The sequence below is a fragment of the Oreochromis niloticus genome, linkage group LG15 (genome assembly GCF_001858045.2).
Source record: "Oreochromis niloticus isolate F11D_XX linkage group LG15, O_niloticus_UMD_NMBU, whole genome shotgun sequence".
NCBI classification, from domain to species: Eukaryota; Metazoa; Chordata; class Actinopteri; order Cichliformes; family Cichlidae; genus Oreochromis; species Oreochromis niloticus.
The window spans coordinates 33,655,244-33,674,789 of record NC_031980.2 but is presented as its reverse complement, the minus strand read 5'-3'; the positions used below and the strand labels follow the sequence as shown (position 1 = coordinate 33,674,789).

General features: G+C 40.7%; 1 protein-coding gene across 15 annotated transcripts in view; it reads right to left on the bottom strand.

Annotated features, from left to right (window-relative positions):
* Positions 1-19,546, bottom strand: part of ptprsa (protein tyrosine phosphatase receptor type Sa) — a 220,684-nt gene that overhangs the window by 94,936 nt on the left and 106,202 nt on the right. For all 15 annotated transcript variants that reach the window (XM_003449057.5, XM_019345869.2, XM_019345864.2 and 12 more), the window contains 2 exons: positions 17,708-17,853; positions 15,426-15,567 (listed from right to left, as the gene is read on the bottom strand). In XM_003449057.5, coding sequence (XP_003449105.1) covers positions 15,426-15,567; positions 17,708-17,853 — 288 coding nt within the window. The remainder of the gene's footprint in view (positions 1-15,425; positions 15,568-17,707; positions 17,854-19,546) is intronic.

The following is a 19,546-nucleotide window of genomic DNA, read 5'->3' as shown; positions in this document are numbered from 1 at the left end:
ATCGTTACAGCACATTGCGTTAACTACGTCTTTACAGTGTGAAAAGTGTTGAATGAAGCCTAGACAGACAGCATTTATGAAACTGAAAACATACACTATTAGACAAGAGTGAATGTGCACAGAAAAGTGAGGAAGGACAGAAAACAGCAGTAAACAAGAAGCAGGGATAGCGGATTCTCTGAGAGATCGTGCTATCGTTCTAGCTGCTCTGACCTGATACAGCATCGGCAGCCTTTCCTGGAGAAAAAAAAGGCTTGTATTTTGGTTGCTCGCTTCCCCTGGAATAGAGTCTGATAACATCTTTTCCCCTGAAGCTTACAGACTCTGTCGATAAAGGCGGCCATGCAAAAATAAATAGATCACTCATCGAGGGAGTGTTACTTTAGGGTTAGCCAGCCTGACTGTGAAGGGTAGAAGGAAACCAATGACACGGGATGATAGTATCCTAGAATTCCCAAAGGGCCAGTCCTCCATAATGGCACAGCAATTACTCTTCTATGACGTATGCATTCTGAAATGACAGATCTTCTTAAGCCAAATGGAATCAACACACATGCATTATTCAGCGATAATGTTGCTGTTTTCTTTTTCCTTCTTTTTCTTTTCTTGTTTTGCTGAAAGCAACCTTTGTCAGTTAGGCCAGCAATCACCACACAGCCTCACTACGAGACACACTTTGCTGTTACACCCTGCATTTTGGCAAGAATTTTCAAATATAAATTCAGCCTTTTACTACACAAGCACAACTTCAGAACACTTTATATTAACTCAGTCATTTCCTGGAGACCTACTTTAACCATCGCTGCAACTGCAAAGCATCTTCTTTACGACAGCACAATGCCTGCCTGAAAGAACTGCAGTGCAAACGTTTCATGCTGCTTGTGTTCATTAGTTTAATCCACAGTTATAAAAGGACAATGTATATGGTTTGTGCAGCTTGGCTCTCATAATGAGTTGGGCAGGGATAGGTAGCCTGTCTGCGGTTTGCTTTTTTTTTTGAATGCCATCATTATCCATAATTGTCTTTAATTTTGCTTCACCACTTAATATCATTACGCAAGTGACAGGTGCAAAGCCTTTAATCAGCCTCTGGTTAGCTTAGCCACCGCCCGGCTGTTAATCTGCCGACTCACGCCTGCTGTTGCGTTCTGCTTTCCACCATGCTAACTGCAGCCCTCCAAAAGGTCTGTCCTTTAGACTCACATAAGTCCCCCGGCTAATCTCATTTCCACTGACTGCTCACTGCTACCAAACCATCTCTAAAACTAAATATATAAATAAATACTGAACCAGGTAACTGCACTAGACGCAGAAATGTGATTTGATGGCCATTTGGTTTGGCTTTCACTATTTTTAGGGCAAAGGGAACATATAATAGACTGATAAATGAGCAGTCTTGCTGAAAAGGTAATGTATAACCTTAGAACTCACTCTGCCATTTTGTAGGCACTGCAAAGTACTGCTGTGTTATCCATGCAGTGTAGTACACATTTATAATTTTCAGGACCTTAACCAAACCTAAACCAAACAAGCACCTAACCAGGCACCTGGCAGCTCAAAAGCTGGCTGGTGGTCAACATATTGATATGCATATGGATGCTGACATATTACATTACATATGACTTTTTAACTGATGTCAACATCGGTGGTTTCAAAGCTCCCTTTTTTTCTCCGAGCCACCGGTTATCTTCCACCGATGGCTCTCTACAGCAAGAGAGAGAGAGAAAGAGAGAGGTAAATCTTGACTGGCTGGGACTGCAGCAAATGCCATGGGGTGTTCCACCATACCCCGCACCTATTACTCATATTATTATTTTCACTTACTGCAATGATTTAATTTCATCAGCAGCATAATGAGGTTAACTGATTACCCAGCGCCACAGCATAGAGACACAGGCTTTAAGCAGCCCTGTGCATTGATACCACAGAGGGAGCGAGGCAGAGTGAGAGGAAAGGAAGGGAGGAGCGAGAGAATGGGAGAGAAAGGGACGTGTGTGTGTCGAAGAAGTCGCAAAGAAACGCGATAATAAAGACAGCGGAAGTGGATGAAAGTGGATGTGGATGGAAAAACATTGGGGCACTCTTTGAAAGCCACACACTGGAGTCTGAAAAATTAGATCTTTAACTAATAGGCAGACCCAGCTGCTCAGACTCTCAACAATGCAGTTTCATTTGCTCTGCACCTACTTTGCAGCCACAACTGTTCACATCAACAAGAGGCCTGTGCTGAGAGGAAGTTTATAAAATACAGATGCGGTACAACTGGAGTAAAGTCCATTTGGTCAACAGAGCGATTTGTTTATTGGGTTTTGAACAACACGCAGAGTAAAGGATGTGAAAACCAGCTATTGAATTTTGTCATCTGGAATTGACAGTTGGTAAATTTTGATAATAGTAGATTTCCAAAGACACGGCTTCTGACCAAAGCAAATGAAACTTTGAAAGAAACCTGGACTCTCGTCTCTTCAATACATCTCTCTCTGACATGCCATCAGTTCTATGACCAGTGAGATTCTTGTTGAACTGTTTGAGTAATATACAAAAGGAGAACAGTGGCACAGAAAGATCCAGGGACAGAAGAAGAATAGCAACACGGGGGAAATCTAATCACAGTGTCTCTGGCCCCAGCACTGATAGCCCTCTCCGGATAGCCATCTCAGCTGAATAATGGTTATTATACAGCCAGCACTCAACCTCTACACCCCCCACCCCCTCCTCCTACAGACACTCAGTTCCCAGAAAGATGTCTGAAGTCTTGTTGATATTCTCCACAGCTAGCACATCGAGCTACAGAGGGCAACATTTGCAACCAAATCTCACAAAATATAGCCCAAGGACTCAAAGACGAGATGAGAGAAGGAAACGGGCGATAAAGGATTGCAGAACGAGAAAAAATACTGAAATAAGAAAGATGTTTACAGCATTGCTTACTGCACTGCAAAGTTAGTTTGTGTGGTCAAATTTCTGGCCGTGAATATCCAGAGCATAATCTGTGTAGGGAAGCTTTTCCCTCTTTTCCCCATAAACACAATATTCCTCCCATCTACCCTTAATGACGAGCTTTGACACCTCAGTACATGTCAATAAAGACGTGGTTTGATGACCTTTAGAATACTTTCCAGGTTTTTCCAAGGGTAGCTGCATAGGCAGAGACCACCTTCACTAACTTCTGATGCATTCTCAGGCTTTTTAATCAGGCCTGAAATATGACAGAAAACACTCAGTTGAAAAAAAGAGTTTGAGTTACTCCTCATAGGTTTTCAGGAGTTAAAGAGTTAAAAAGAACAAATTGGTTTTAGACAGTTTTCAATGACGCTGCTAAAAAGCAAACTGTTGACTCATTTGTACATGTGCTGTGTATGGAGAGAGGAAATACTGTAACCTAAGAATGTCACAGAGTGTCACTGAATCCTACAGCAGCTCTATGTCCCATTAAATTGGCAGTGGGAGTTGTGCTGAATGCTTCTACATTGTAAGTGAATAAAGGTTGGTGGCAGCTTGCAAGCATCTCCCAAACACATCCTAGACTAAACTATAAAACTATCATTACCACTGAGCTAAACACCAAGTTGACATCATTTTTGCCAAAGAAAGACAAGAAGTGGAACAATATGCAGCAGCTACCACAGGTGGCTGACTCGCAAATTAAAAAGCCAAAATAAGAAAGGGAGAGGAAATTCACAAAGTCAAGTAAAGGAAAGTGTATCACTGAAAAGGAAACAATTTCTACCATCAGGCTGAACAGTTTAACACTGTTAGCACTGGGGCCTCATTTCCTGCCCATTACAGGCAAAGTAGAGACGTTTTTGTCCGTTTAACATTGTGGGTTGTTTTTTGATGTCTTTAAATAAAACCAAACCAAGTTTCTCTCGTGGTTAATACAGTTTTAGTGTGGAAGTGCATATACAACTACTTACAATAAGTGCTAAAGTTAAAGATTCCAGCTTAAATTGTTGCATTGAATTCAGCAGAAGTTCAAAATTAAGAAGACAAAAAAACCCCCCCAAATCTTTCTTTTGTGCATTTTTTGTTAAATCAAAGCTGATATCACACATTTTCACAAATTTAACATAGATGAAATGTATATATGCATTTATTATTATTGTTGCAGAGACATTAAGAATGTCATCTAAGCAGGGTGTCGGTTGAATTTTTTATTTTAACAATGTAAGCTAACGCGTCATCTTTTCCCACCAGTAATTTTAATTTTGAGTCCAGCCTATAAAAAGATTTAATACAGGTGATGTGCTGAACCACGGTGATAGACGCTCCAATGATCCCTTTCCTACATAGCAGAGAGGTGGAGTGAAAATAAAAAATATATATAAAAAAGGGAAGAAAAAATTGTGTTTACCTGCCTCAGCAAGTGGAAGTTTATAAAACAACCCCCAAAACACCCCCCAACCCCAACCCCACCTCCTCCTTTCTGTCCTGTCAGGCTCCTGAAGAGTCTGGGTAAGACAGGCGAACTCCAGGGGAGACAGGAGATGAGACCCGGGCCATTAAAGGAAGTGCCTCTCCGTAGAGAGACGTCAACCAGTCAGGTTTAGTTTAGTTTGTGTGCATATATGGGAAGGAAGGACCGTGTGTGGAGGTGTAGTGGGCACGCTGAACCTTGACGTCAGTTTACTACATCAGGTCGGCAGTGCTGCTTTGTAAGACTTGCACATTGGAGACTAGACTTGTTTAACTGTTAAAAGTAGTTTTCAGTTGTAAGGAATGTTGTGATGCTATCTCATAGTTTTATTCGTTAGAAATACACGCAAAGATGCCTGGTTACACACATTAAAGGAAATGTTTTGCACGTGATTTTTTTTCTCAACTCATTTTTTTCACTTTGTTTGTTTTTTTAACTGACCACTTGAGGAACACTGTTTAATACACTCGATAAGTTTAGTAATCGTGTTTTAGTCATAATCAGTATTTGTAAACTATTTAAAGAGCGTCTGTGATGACTGAGAATGCTCATTTTCCCTTGTAAGGTCAGAGAACCTTGCCATCATTCTTCAGTAGTGCCTACTCTGTGGCCTTAAAATATGTATTGTCATCGGTGAACCTAGTCATTGTGGATTTGGTTGGATACGTGGAAGGGCTGCTTCTTTGGACAGATATTTGTAGGTTCAATGTCTGAGTAGGGCTGGTGTGTGTGAGGGGAATCAAGACATGGTGCTCCTGACATGTGAAACAAAGGTTCTTTAAGCTGGCCAAGCAACTCTGGGCCAAAACAACAACAGATGGAGAGGGCTGAGCTGCAGCGTTGTGCCATTCCTGCCAAAGCAACGAATCAAACCCAAACAAATACCAAAACTTCAAAGCAAAGACCGACACTAAGAAGTGCTGGACGACTGCATGGGCTGTCGGTGATGGGCCAGTCACTGGCTAGGGCAATTTTTTTTTTTTTTTGCCTGGCTTTTATTCTATTTTGAAAATTTTGTAGGCTGTCACCTTGAGAACTGAACTTTGTAAAGTAAAACTCAAAATGTTTGCTAACTGGGAATGAGAGTTGTGTATTACACAAACTGTTATGGCACTGATATATGTCTTCATACGGCAGTGATTTTCCAAAGAGGTCAATTTATATTCTTTATCACAAGTCAGGATTCATTCATTCATTCATTCATTCCATGATTGATAATCGATGACGATGATGATGATGATTTTTGAAAATGGTGCATCGAAATGGTGAATCACGTTTCTCACTTCCCACAAACGATAATAACCATAATGGCCAGCCGGTAAATTTTTAACATACATGACTCAATCCTAACACTCAGCACATGAGTATGGGTGCAATATGAGTGTGAGGTTTATTGTCTTAGTGGCCCATTAGCTTAGTGCAATCAAGTCATAAATCACTGGTTTGGGGACACCTTTGGTGAGCAGAACAACAATTACGAACATGTAGTGGTTTGAAATGAGCAGAGGACCGGTAAGATGAGTGCTTAGTAATCACTTAATGTCACTTTGGGATGTGAACAAAAGGATGTGCCGCTTACTGTGAGAGCAGCTGGAATGTTGGGTAAATACGTCACTTAGAAGATGACAATGTCAGGAGGTCATGGGTAGAATGCAGATAATCTGGCTGTCAAGAAAGAGCTCTGAGGACCTCAGCAGCAGTTTCATTCAGTATCATTTCTGTAAAGCAGCCTTCTCCAGACGAATGCATGAGTGGCGAGTAAAATATACCTGCTACTGAGGAAAAACAAGTATGCTATGCCTTAAAATGTGACAACTCGGTGACCAATCCATCTACACCATTATGTGATGCTTAAATGAAAGTAAATGTGGAAGGAAGAAAATGTGAGTGTATCCATTAAAGGGCAGAAGTTAAAGTGACACATGTTGGATGTGCCGTTAACCTTCAACGGCCAAAGAGCACAATGTTGTGTAAATATGAACAGTTGCCATTAAATCCAATAGGATCTGGGTTGCTTCCAGAACAAAAGCTTTTTAATCATTAAGTCCTGCACAGCCTCTTTCATAGACTTTCGTTTCCTTTGTGCTCCTATTCTATACTTTTCCAATAAGTGCACCTTTCCCTTAATTGCAAACCGAAATGCTCTAACAATTTTCATAAAGTCCCAGGTTTTACAAGTTAAAATATTTGCTACGATTGTGCGTTGTTATGTCTCTAGTGCTTGAGATGCATGACTTATTTTGAACCATGAAAGTCTTCTCTTTGCTTTACTCAGACTAAGCTGAGGCCTATCCTCCTGTCGTGGTAAATATACTAATAGCCACGGTGCGAGGCTTCCCATCCAACTTTTGCTACAGGAAGTCTAAGCACGACACTGGTGAGGCATGCAAAACTTCAGGTCTTATCAACTCTGCCAGTCCTGCAGGGCCCGCAGCACGACCTCTGTGTTGTACGACCGCAGTCACCTGGGTTGGTGGCTGATGTATATGGATTAAGCTGGTGGTTCGGGTCATATCCCGTTGCTCTTCTTTATGCATGAACTGGGACACTCCAAAAGTCCTCTCCTCATTCTGTTTCCACAGGAATGACCTTGTCCTCCCATCTCATTCCCTGCTTAGCTGTGGAGGAATCTTAGTAGAGTTTGGGTCATTAGATGCTTTTGGACCAAAAAGTGCCAGAGACTACCTGGGGTTAAGTGTCCACTTGGGGGGTCCACTGTGAAAATCCCAAGTGGACTCCTCCAAGCCTTTTTTTTCCCCACAGTAACTCTGCTGTGATGTAATAGCTGGCCAGAAGTAGTGACCCTGATTGAGCTTTTACACTCATTTTTTATACAATGCTTCAGTATGTGGTTGATATCTGGCTGCAAGATAAGAAGAATTTTGTCAATTTAAATTTTTGATGTACATTTTTAAAAGGTTTACAATGTGAAATATACATTCATAAAAATATAGTTATTAGTATCTGTCAAAAGTTACTGGCAAATCCAATGTACATTTATAAAAATGAATGTAAACTTGTATAAATACTGAAACAAATGTACATTTTTATCCAAAAATAGATTATGAAAAATATTATTTAAGCATTTATGGAGACTAAATGACAAACAAAGGTAAGAAGGAGACGCAGGAAATATAATCTAACTGTAATCAAACTTGAAGTATGGAGAGTTTAAAATTAGAGACAAATGCTTGAGCAAACAAAGTAATTACGGACAAATGAAAAATAACTGGGAAATGCCAAATTCTAAATTTACGAATTTAGTTAGTATGTATTTAACCTAATTTTTTAAAATGACATTTTATATTTCTATTACACACAACTGAACTTCATGTATTTTTAAAATTATGCTCTCAATGATTATTTTATGCCTTTCCCCGCCTAAATTCCATCCAACCTTCCATTAAAATACCAAATAATGATTTAGTTTGTAATTTAGTCTGTTATATTTTACTTTTAATCAAGGAAATTCTTCACCACTGAAATTTTGATGAGCAGCCCAGTATTTTATCACCTATTTCATTTGCTCGCAAGTGGGCTGATGTACATTTTACTCCCCACCAAGACTTCTAGTATTCAAATCAAAGCAGGCTGCATACCTTACTATCACGTTAAACAACGACTTGCCAAAGTCAAATCATACTATTCACATGCAGTAACCATTACATTCCTATTAGGTACTTGCATCTGGAGCTAGTAGTGGTAAATACTAGTACATAATCAGACAAAAAAAGACACCAATTCATCCCTAAAAGACATCACATAAATGATAATTGTCACATTTTTTCTTTATAATTTGACACAAGGACAACTGATTCTGTTGTTCCATTCATTTTATCTTATTAAGAAACAGATTATGAAATTGGAGGAAAGAAGTCAACGGCCGCAGGTTTAATCACCAGGGCAATCGTGTGCTTACAGCTGTAAAAGCCTCCCAGAAGACTGATCTTTCAGTGTAGTCTCCTGCCCCACTCATTGCCGCGAAATGAGATCCATTTATCTGAAATTCCTATCCAGTAATAAACCAATCAGCCAGACACTAACTCCCTGTCTGCTTACCCGTCTTCATCTCTATCACCCAGTGTTTTATTATGGCTGTGCCCAGATGTCTTGGGTGGCTACAGTCACTCTACTTGAACAGAAATTATGTGAAATGGATGGCAACTGCTCAGGAGCCATCCACCCCAGACTAGAGGCGAGCTCTTTCCTCTTATCCCACTCTATCACACCAGCTATTTTGTCTTTCCTTCTTTCTCCTTTATCTGTCTTGCTACCACTTAGCTTGTGTTCTGTTTCTTTATCCTCCAATCACACCTGATTACTAGATCACAGGTTCAGGGGATCAAAGGATTCAGTGTCCATAAACTCATATGTCAGTGATTTTTTTTTCCCCTGGAGGGATTTTTCTGGAACAAGAGAGAAAAATAGAGAGGGACTAACAAAGAAGGCTGATAATAGGCATAGAAATGCCAGAGTGGAGTGTGAAAGGGGGAGTACGGTGAAACTTGGGTAGAGACAAATCTTCCAAGACGTGAAAGAAAGTGGTGGAGTCACTGAGGGACAGCAAAGGGGATATTGGTGAGGAAACAACACGGAACTTCTTAAGCCTCCAATAAGAGAGGGGCGTGAGGGCCATCCACGTGGTCAACATCCACCTATTGATTTGTTGTTTGTGCCAAACCTGCCCTCTACTAAAGACTACCAGCGGAGAAAGGAGGATGTCTGTACATGCATTTCTCCTAAAAAAGAGCTAAATAACAAAAACAAACAAACATGGAAAACAAAAGAAACTATACCAAATGCATGTTTATCAGTTAAATAAATCAGGCAACTAAGGCATATATATCCTTTATTTATCCAGGTAAAAAAATCTCACTGAGAGAGACCTGACCAAGAGGGCAGCATAGATAGCAAAGAAACAAACACACCTGACATTCAGCACAGGAACTGAACACAAACATGTGGCTCGTATGAAACATCTTATGTTATCAAAATACTTTTTTTGGCAACCATTCTAGTCAGTAAGTGTTGGGGACTAGCAGAAGAGGGTAAAGGTCAATTTACACACAGGCAGAAAGGAAGAGGAAGGACAGACAGATCTTTTACTGATACTGACAAACATATTCTTCATTGTCTAATTACCAGGTGGCCACTGCCTGAATTGTTCCCTTTCTTTGTTTCCCTCTATACTGTGCACGCATACAAGAAACAGACCGAAACATATCACCAGTGTGCCACGCACCAATCTGTACCGTGCATTCTTGCAGAGACTTCCGGAAACAGACTATCCCCTTTTCTCTTGTGCACAATTGCTCTGGTTTCAGCGCTTTAATGAATATTTCATCGAGAGTGCCCAATGCCCTGAAATCCTCCTATAAAATAAACACATTAAAATAAGCATTCAACCATTAAACACAAACATTACTCTGTACTCACAGACAGTCTGTATTTTCCTTCTTTGTAACAACAGTGGTTGTAAAAAAAGTCTGTCAACCCACGGGACCTCTTAACTTCATCGAAGCCACACAGTCTGGCTAGTGTCGCACAAACAGTTATACTCCAACCTTCATTAGATGCTTTCTGTAGCGGCTCATGAGATTTAAACAACGATGTGGAAAATTCTGGGATAAAACCTCCCTCAAAACTTGTTCATCAAAAACTTTTGGGATGTTTGCATGATTACCTGCTGTGACGGAGAGCAGTTGTGAATTCCGTTTGTACATACTTTGTCTTACACTAATAACCAGGACACAAAGTCTCTAGAAAACACTATGTAGCTTTTTGCACTTTCACGCATCGCCTTCATGTCTCTTCTAAGGGAATGTGAAAGTTGTCGTGATGAGGGAACCAGAGTTTGTAGACCCTTACTCACAACAAGACAAGTCTACAAGCCGGAACAAGTAGCCAAGCAACTGATGTGTGCATTACTAGCTTTGTCAGATTATGTTTGTTTGTAATTGTGACTTAGATGATGCTCACACCTCGTTTTATACATAATCGATTTAAAATCTTGCTAAAACCAATACAACACCAACTTTTTCTCGCAATTGTATGCAACTTCAACTGTATATATTAGTAAGAAGATGTAAACGTCATTTCAGGATGTTGCAAAAACCCGAGGGGACATAAAAATGAAGTTATGGGTAATATTTCACAGCTCTAAATGCGGGTTTGTGCTTGTTAGATGTGTACAGGGAATACTGATGAAATGAAAAGCAAGGAGGAGAATTTTTTTGTTTTCTCTCTTATCGTCTCCCCTTCTGTTGCAGCCTTGGTTGAAAAAAAAAACCTGAATCAGATTGCGTCACACATTTCATACCATAAACTTATGTAACATCAGTCTAACCTTCAGTCTTTCATTCCTCCTTTTTTAGCCTTTTGCACTGTTTTTATTCTTTTCTTTACATTTTTCTGCTACCATAGCCAAGATCCAACCCCTGTATGAAACATCCACACCCTCTATTTGCTGCTGCCCACTATAACAGGATGCACTTTCTCACATTTTCTTTTTCAGTTACAAAAGAAAACAACAAGAGTGAGAGGAAGAGTGAGAGGAAAAGCAGAGAGCAGACAGCATAATGTTAGAGAAATTACGTGAAAGGGCCAAAAAGGTGTCTATGGTAAACAGAAAGCAAAGGTGAAGTTGATACTGTTCCTTTTTCTATTGGTCGTCTCTGTGGTCAGTAAAGCTAATCGCCCAGCACCACTACAACCCACCAAATCTAATCACTGCACCTCCCAAGCACATATTTCACAGTTCTCTACCCTTCTCAAATAACAAGGTGTCCAGAAATCGCAGCGTTTGATTGGTGCACTGACAGTCTGTGCACCAATCATCAGGACACCGAATCCCATTAAAATTTGCCATTACCTGCTCCTGCATGAGAGTGGCCAATTTGCAGACACCCCAATCAAACAGTAGTCTCACTATGCCCCATTCCTCTTTGGGTAATAGTGGGTGCGCCTTGAACGTGAACCACATAGTGCAGCTTTGTGGCAAACGGGCAGAGTTTTTAGTCTTGAAATGGTGCGTGCAACTTTTGCTGACCGAAATCCATTATGTGGAAGAATTTTGGCCCATTCATCTTTACAGTGTTGCTTTAGTTTGTTGATGTTACATATGCACAGTCCTCTTAAGGTGGCACCACAGCATTTCTGGACTTTGACCAAGCTATTACAACACCTCGAGTCTTTTGTTTTTCCAGCCATTCGGTTGTACGCTTGCTCGTGTGCTTGGGATCATTGTGCTGTTGAATGACCCACCCACACATGGCCTCACATTTGACTGAAACAAAGCGCCCAGGTTTTGTGATTCCAAAAGAAGCCCAAGTCATAGTTCATATGAGGTGTGTGTCCTGATATGCTTTGGTTTTGTCTGCCTTGCAGTTTGTTTGGATGCAACTTTGCAAACCAGTTGGAAGCAGCTGGTTGCTACATTACCTCTTAATTTCTATGGAAGGAGTAAGCATGTACTAAGGCCATGTACTAGGCCATGGCGAAACACTCACACCAGCATGCTGGGTTCCTTGGTCAACAATCTAAGGTATAAATACTGAACACCCCCCGCCCCCAAACGTCTTCTTGATATATATTAATGAAATCTGGAATTTGGACAGAAACCAGGCAACTTGGCAAAGCAAAGTGATTGGAAAGGTCTGGGAGACAGTAAAAAGAGTCATGACAGAGACAGATAAGTCTGATTGGCTCCAGCTGTTTGAGAGTGGGAAAAGACAGTAAGGCTGTGAATGTGACTGGTGAAAAAAGCAGCAAATATAAAGGTCCAGGTCAGTTCTTGTGTGTTGCAGCAAGTGTGTGTGTATTAAGGTAAGGTTTTGGTTTTCACTTATTAAAATCGCTCAGCAGTTATGCCTTTTTCTCATCTGTTTGAGGGTACTTCAAACTCAAAGACAGGCACATATTTTTCATTTTTTTCTAACATTAAAAAAAAATTGAATATCAGACCCAATTTCATCAATCACAGTTTTTGCTGCTTGGGTTGCCTCATGGGAGACTTCATTTGCAGCAGTAATCACAGGGCAAAAGACTGCAGAGAGATAAAAAGACGAGCACACAAAGAGGGATAACTCCTCATGATCTCCTCACAGCAGCATGAGCTGACGGTATCCCGTGCCCACACACAAAAAAGACAAATCTTAAAATCTAGGGAAAGAAAGTAAAACATGACAAAAAGCCCACAGCAAGCTGCAACTTGTGTCAAGTCTCAAGAGTTTGCTTCATACGGCGGTCCCTCACCAAGGACTCCCAGAGGACTGTAAGCAAGTCTTACTAGAGCCAGATGGCCCTGATCTTAGGTATTCAGCTGCTGCAGTAACAGCCAAGGAGGTGTCACAGTCAATGCAAAACACAACCTGCCATTGCCACCAATAAACACATGCACACACAAACAGTGGAGACAACAGATGAGAACGTAGGGTACTGTCATTGTCACGGTACGGTGCAAAAAAGACATGGATTAAGGCTAGACTGCACATATCTTTAGATTTAAAAAAAAGAAATGCTGTATCGTGAATTCCTGCGTGCACAGATATGATGGTAGATGAATGAACTATAAGCACAGGGTGTGGTCAGCTGCAGCTATTTAGCTGGTACCATTTCAGACAAGCATTGAATTGTGAGTTTGGTGGACACTGTGCTGTTGCTAATTTCATTTCAAACTGAGTGAATCCCATGTGCTCTCATGGCAGATGAGTTTTCAGTATGGCAGAGAAAGCTATATTGCAGTCTTTTGGTCTGTGTGCTTATCAGTTACACCGCATACTGTCCAAATAAACTATATGGTTTTACTGTGAGAGAATATTTCTTGCCCTCTGCATATATATATGTGTGTGTGTGTGTGTGTGTGTGTGTGTGTGTGTGTGTGTGTGCATTACATTTATGCGCGAGCCATGTAAATTTATTCAAATGTGGGTATGTGGATGCCTCTGTGCATGCAGCTGTACAGTCTCACAAATGTGCACTATGGCTTTTTCTAGCCAAGTCACCCATCACGGCGACCCATTTTCAGTCTCCCTAGATCCCAGACCACATCCCTATGTTTACTGCGAATGTGTCCCTTGTGCCTTGTGCCATATCCCATAATCCTTTGCCCCAGTGCCAAGAACCAGTGTTGGGCTATTGTCCTCCTCACCTGTTCTGTATTGCCAGTCGCCCGCAACACCTCCTGTTTTCCTTCATCTTTGGCCAACTTTTCTCCATTTTTCACCCCCCTCGTTTTTTCCTCTGGCTTTTCTCCACTTCCACCTTTACCTTCATACCTTTGCTTTCATTCACATTCCTCATTTTTTCTCCATCACTTTGTTTTCAGTTAACTGTACACCTGAATAAAATTAAAATATCCTAAAATCCCATATTTCCAGTTTCCTAATTTGTCTTTCCTTTTTCCGTTCTCAACCCTTGACAGATGAATGCAGGGTCCCCCAGAACTCATTACGGATGGAAAACAAAGAGATTGCACTGCTCCGCTCCTCTGACACTTATCTTGCACATTCACTCCCATCATCATATTCTCATCCCTCCTTAAGTGCTGGGTCTTGCCTGGGCAGGAGAGCTGCTGTCTTCCTCTGGGCTCAAGAGGAAGCCTCGTTGAGCTGATTCCAATAACTTTTCATTTTCCTTCTGCTCCTGTGGACTGCCCTGGGTTTGCTCTGTGCTCTTCCACACAGTCACAAACACACATTAGTACACACACTCATATGCACATGCCAGGACTTGTAGTTCAAAATCTGGTGTGCTTGTTCCTATTTTTTCAATTTCTTGTTTTAAATCTGTATGTGTGCCTACACTTTGCATGCCCTGTGCTTCAGCACAGTTAATTTGCCTTAAAATAATTAATAATGTATCAAACTAAGAATGAAATGGCAGGATATTAAGCCCTTTAAACATAAGTTCAGGGCTTCCACTGTAATTAGACAGCCACACAAAATCCTCTTCTTTCAAATTTTTTATGAGGAACAAAGATGATTCCTAAGCTAAGAGGAATCGTTGCAATCAATGACATCATGTTTCATGTTTCTGCAAACTGCAACATGTTCTGGTTTTAAGACTTACCAGAGGGTTGCATTTTGCCTTTGACAGTTCAAAAGCAAATTGCAACCCAAACATATTTAATTGTGTAATGAGCAAACTACCCGATTCGGAAACCCAATGTGGAAAATGCTGGCATTTCTGCTTGCATAATCACTTACTTTTTCAAGAAGCGATTAATAATTTAACTTTTTCAAATCGAATGGACATTTGCAGCTCTATACCTAGGAGACTGCCACCCGAATAGCACCCAGTCATTTCCTTCTGGGGTTGTTTCTAACAATAACTGACTGAAAATTCTGGGCCAGGCCTCTAAAATACCCCCACCGCATGTGGATGTGACAGCCAAGGAGGCCTAGCTTGTGCACTGCTGGCCAGCAATTGCTCAGCTTCATCCAGGCCTGGAAACATGGCAGATGGCAGTAGGAGTGAACAGAGGAGGAAAAAGACACCAATGCGTGTGTCTATGAATGCGAGGCAAACAGAGACAGGTAGAATGACAGAGAAGAAGGTGTAAACATGTGACCACATGTGCTTGACTGTCTATGATACCATCATTCATCACCTCAAAAATTGCTGTTAAAAAATGGTGTAATATCTTTACTGAAACTAAAGTAGCAACAAATCAATAAAATGCACGACTTGTTAGGTATGGCTTTACCACACATTCTTTAACCATCACTTCAGGAAAACCATTTTACACAGCAAATGAATTTGTATCAAATCAAAGCATCTACAGCTGAAGACATCTTTTTTTATCCCCAAAAAGTAAACAAATAAATAATATATAATAAACTAAAAACAGTAGGGCACTATCTAAAGTGTTCCAAACAGGCTTCACGAGTTAACCCTGAAAACTGGTAACTGCAGGGCAAGATGTCATCTTTTGAGCTCATGGACGTTCGTGTTCATGATTTATTTTGTAGTTACGCCTCTGCACACTGTTACATAATTCCAGATTTACCTCGGATGATGGACAGCTTGGCGCTGGTGACAATCTCGCCTTCGCTGTTCTCAGCCACGCATTCGTAGACGTTCTCGTCACGTGGCGCTCGGAGAGGCTGGATTCTCAGAACGGCACCGGCACCCTCGTCAAACTCTATGGTCTGTGGGGTTGAAGGGTAGGGAACACGGTTAAGTCAGACAAATGTGTGATTTGGACTGAAGTACTACTACTTTAACCTGAAGCAACATAGTGTAGTGTCAAACCTGAGGAAAACAAGATTCTCACATTTCCTAAGGAGATACAAGGACGAGTGTGTCATCGGTGCTCCCAAAATGTGAGAAATCGTTTTCAATTCCACCAAGATATCATTGCTTGGAAAGGTACCCTGTTGGTAATGTTTTATAGCCTGAGGCCATCAGAAATAAAAAAAAAATTATAAGGAAGCATACTCTCTCTACAAACAGTGTTTGTGCTTTGTGATTTCATCTGTTGATTTGATCCGTAATTATGCCCTTTGTTCTCTGTAAAGCCTTTTGTTTTGAACCTCATTAAAGGAGCCGCTTCAAAACAAAAAAAAATCAGACAACGGTCAGAATACTGAGCAGAACAGAGCTTTGGTTATGATAAAAATATATTATTTGCTATTATTACTATTATTCTATAAGAAGAGCAATGTAAACAAAAACTTACTGAAAATGTAACAATGCGTGTGACTGACAGCCGGGCAGTTTTACAACAGTAGTCGCAGAAACTGGCTCCTGGCCAGCATTTAAATAGCCTTGTTTGATCTCCCTGAAAACCAGCATATCAACAGGCATGTATCCTGAAGCAATGAGCTGAACTTCAAGACTTGGGTAAAAGACTAGAATTTAAATTATGGAAATTCTCGGTTAATTAGCCCTTGATTTGAATATTTCCCATGCCTTTCTCTTTTGCCCTCATTCTGGATGTGTGAAGTGTCAGTGTAGATGGTCAAGACTGCCAGTCTCACAGCAAACCTACTCCTCCAGTATCTGTCCTTCCTCGCAAAAGTTAACACCATCTCAGCCAAGGACTCGCTGCTGTGAACTCTGAGCAAAGCATGACTATAAGATGCAAGTACAAGTCTTCAGCAGCCCTGCTGCTCCACTGTTGCACATCTCAGGGCTGAGCCGCTAATTAGGCTAAAAACACTGCAGAGCACGGCATCATGATTGATATCAAAGCAGCTGTCTAGAGGGTGGAAAAGAAAAAAAACAGCTACTTCAAAACCCCTTTACAAATTTTTTTATTTTACTTTATGATAAATGGAGAAAAAGAAGCGTCCGTTCTGGCGGGCTCCTACACGCCCTTGGCTTTGTTTCCCACTTAGCATGCAGACGAGGCGAACGCACAAACACAACTTGTCTTTTAATTTTGTCCTCAGTGGAAATGCTGATCTCCCCTTGTCGATGGTGACATTTTTTGCTTTTTTAGCCCCTCCCCCTGTGGCTGCCTTCACGCCGCACTGTGCACGTCTGTGTGTGTGTGTGTGTGTGTGTGTGTACATGTGTGCGCATCCCTGCACTGTCACTGTCATCGTTGTTAACGAAAGCAACTTTTTAATTAAGAGACACTGAGCATCAATCAAGACTTTTAGAGATGCCATCTGGGATGCCTGCCGAGAAGTGAACAACAAACATCATGAATAACGTGCAGAAACATTCACACAGAAAGGGCTGTGTGCTGAAAAAAGACAGGAGGGAGGAAATGTGACAACAGCAGAGTCATTCAAATGCAAAAGAAAAAAAACGGCTTCAGACGAATGAGAGGGTTCTGTATTTCATTACTGACCAGTTGCTACTGGTGGACTAGCATACTGCTTAAAGATTAGAGAAGCAAGCCAACAAAGATGCTATCAGCAACAATTTCAAGGCTAATTAAAATGTTGCTTTTGATAAGGTGGTGATTGCCCCCAGCTGCAAAAGAAGACTTGGAATTTTGTAGTGCTGAGAAAGAAAATATGTGGTAAAACGTGTAATGTGGTGGCCCATTAAACTGTAGGACTGTTATTTGGCACAACAGTAAATATCACAATATATGCAGTAACAAATGGTGACATTTCATTACTACACTACTCTCTATTTATCTACATTTTTAGCAGTATCAAAGCTTTTTTTTCCCAATTTATTCCCACGATGCATAAAAATATTACTGATTATTTCACTCAAAGCTCATCAAGGTAAAGTCAAGTGGGACAATTCCAAAAAAATGATCCCACAAAGAACAACAAAGAACATTTAGAGTAAAGGCTGCACCAATGGACAGCAGGTTTCACTTACCTCTATACGCTGGGAGTTCACCTTCTTTCCTTTTTTGTTCCAACTAACCTTTGGCTTGGGGTCACCTGTTGCCTGGCAGACAAAGGAGACCACACCCCCCGAGACACCAATCTGGTCAACGGGAACTTTTGTGAAGCGTGGTAGTGCTGAGGAGTGAAGACAACAGAGAAAGAGGGAGAGGACAAGAAGAGAGGGAGATACATTAGTAGACGAAAGGCAAATGCAGCACCACCGGAGCTAATGCCATTCTTATAATTACATTTCTGAAAATACAGACTTTTAAATCCCGGTTTAAGTGCATGCATCCATAGAGAGAGACACGCTAGTACAGAACGTCTCATCAACCTCCACTTGACTCTTCACTTTCAGTCTCTTACTATTGTCTCCATAGCACAGTGCTGCATCTTAGTGTTACAACATCAGAGTTCTGCTGGCTGGGTAGAGAGCATTGTGGTGTGAATTTATATGTAGAGTCTTTGCTAAGGTGTAGACGATTATTAGCTTAAAATGATTACCCACAGCGCAATAGAATACAGCTTAGCATACTACGGGCGTTGCTGGGAATACATCAGCAAAGGCAATTAAGAAGATGAGACAGTAAAAATGAGTTTTTGTTTTAATTTGACGCTATTTTTTTTCAAGTGCTTAACATGACTTTTCCTGCTGGACAGAGTATAGCACTGACTAAGCCACTGCAGCAGTTCAATTCTCACTTGCACTAAAACATACTAAAAATTGATCTGCCCGGGAAAATTGATGCTTTTGCCCATCAAAAGTTTGTAATTTTGGTGCTTTTGGAGCTGGAATTTTCCCCTCATGCTTGGGTTGCAGCAAGTTCAAGACAACAAGTCTGATAGAAAGAGAGAAACAGAGAGAAAACAGACTCCTGGGGAACTCGTTAAAACGGAATCATACAGATATGTGGGGATGATCAAACGGCCAGCGCATAACGTCAAATTAATAATTAAGGGACCATGGGCCAACACCAGTCTCCAGGCACTGCTAAACACATATGAAGGAGAGTTCCTGCATTCATTATCTGGTAAAGAGATATATGCAATTGGAGAACGAGGTAAGGGGGAATAGCGTTAGACAAGGGGAAGGAAAAGAAGAAGGGCGAGAAGAGGCGCTACACAATCAAAATGTTTCTGATGCAAATATCACAGCAACAGACACATGCTAACGTTAGCCTGCTGAATTATTGGGATGAGTGCTTAGAAACATAATACAAATGTGTTTAATCTTTATAAGAATCTAAAGTAAAAAAAAGCGCAACCTTGATTTATATTCCTTGGTGATGATCTGCAGATAAAAGGCTGTTTCAAAAAGCACCATTATGGCTACATGATAAAAAGAAAGACTTTCAGCTAATAACAACTATTAACATTAGTTCATGGCTAAAAACAAGACTCAATAATATTATTTGTGATTTAATTTTTCTTTTATTGAGAAAAGTGTTTGGCAGAAATTGTTCTCCTACTGCAGATGAGCAATTTTTCTCACCTTGCTGCTATTTCTGTCCTGCTTACCATACTTTGTTTTTTTTTTTTTAGGTCTATTGGTGCATGCATAGCTCAAGGGATAGTGCTAGTGGTCTCTATAACATTGTGTTTTTTTAAAGTGTAAATGGTGTTGCAAGACTTTAAGATTTAAAGCGCTAATTTGATAGTAAACTTGGTTTTCGTATATAATAAAATCTCTTCCTGCAGTCTGTGAGAGATGGATATTGTCCACACTGAGCTAAATAAATATTATTACAATAACATCACTAACTTCAGAAGCTTATCCTATGTTTATGATACATGCAGAGTATGTATTTTACAAACCAGTCCATTCTGA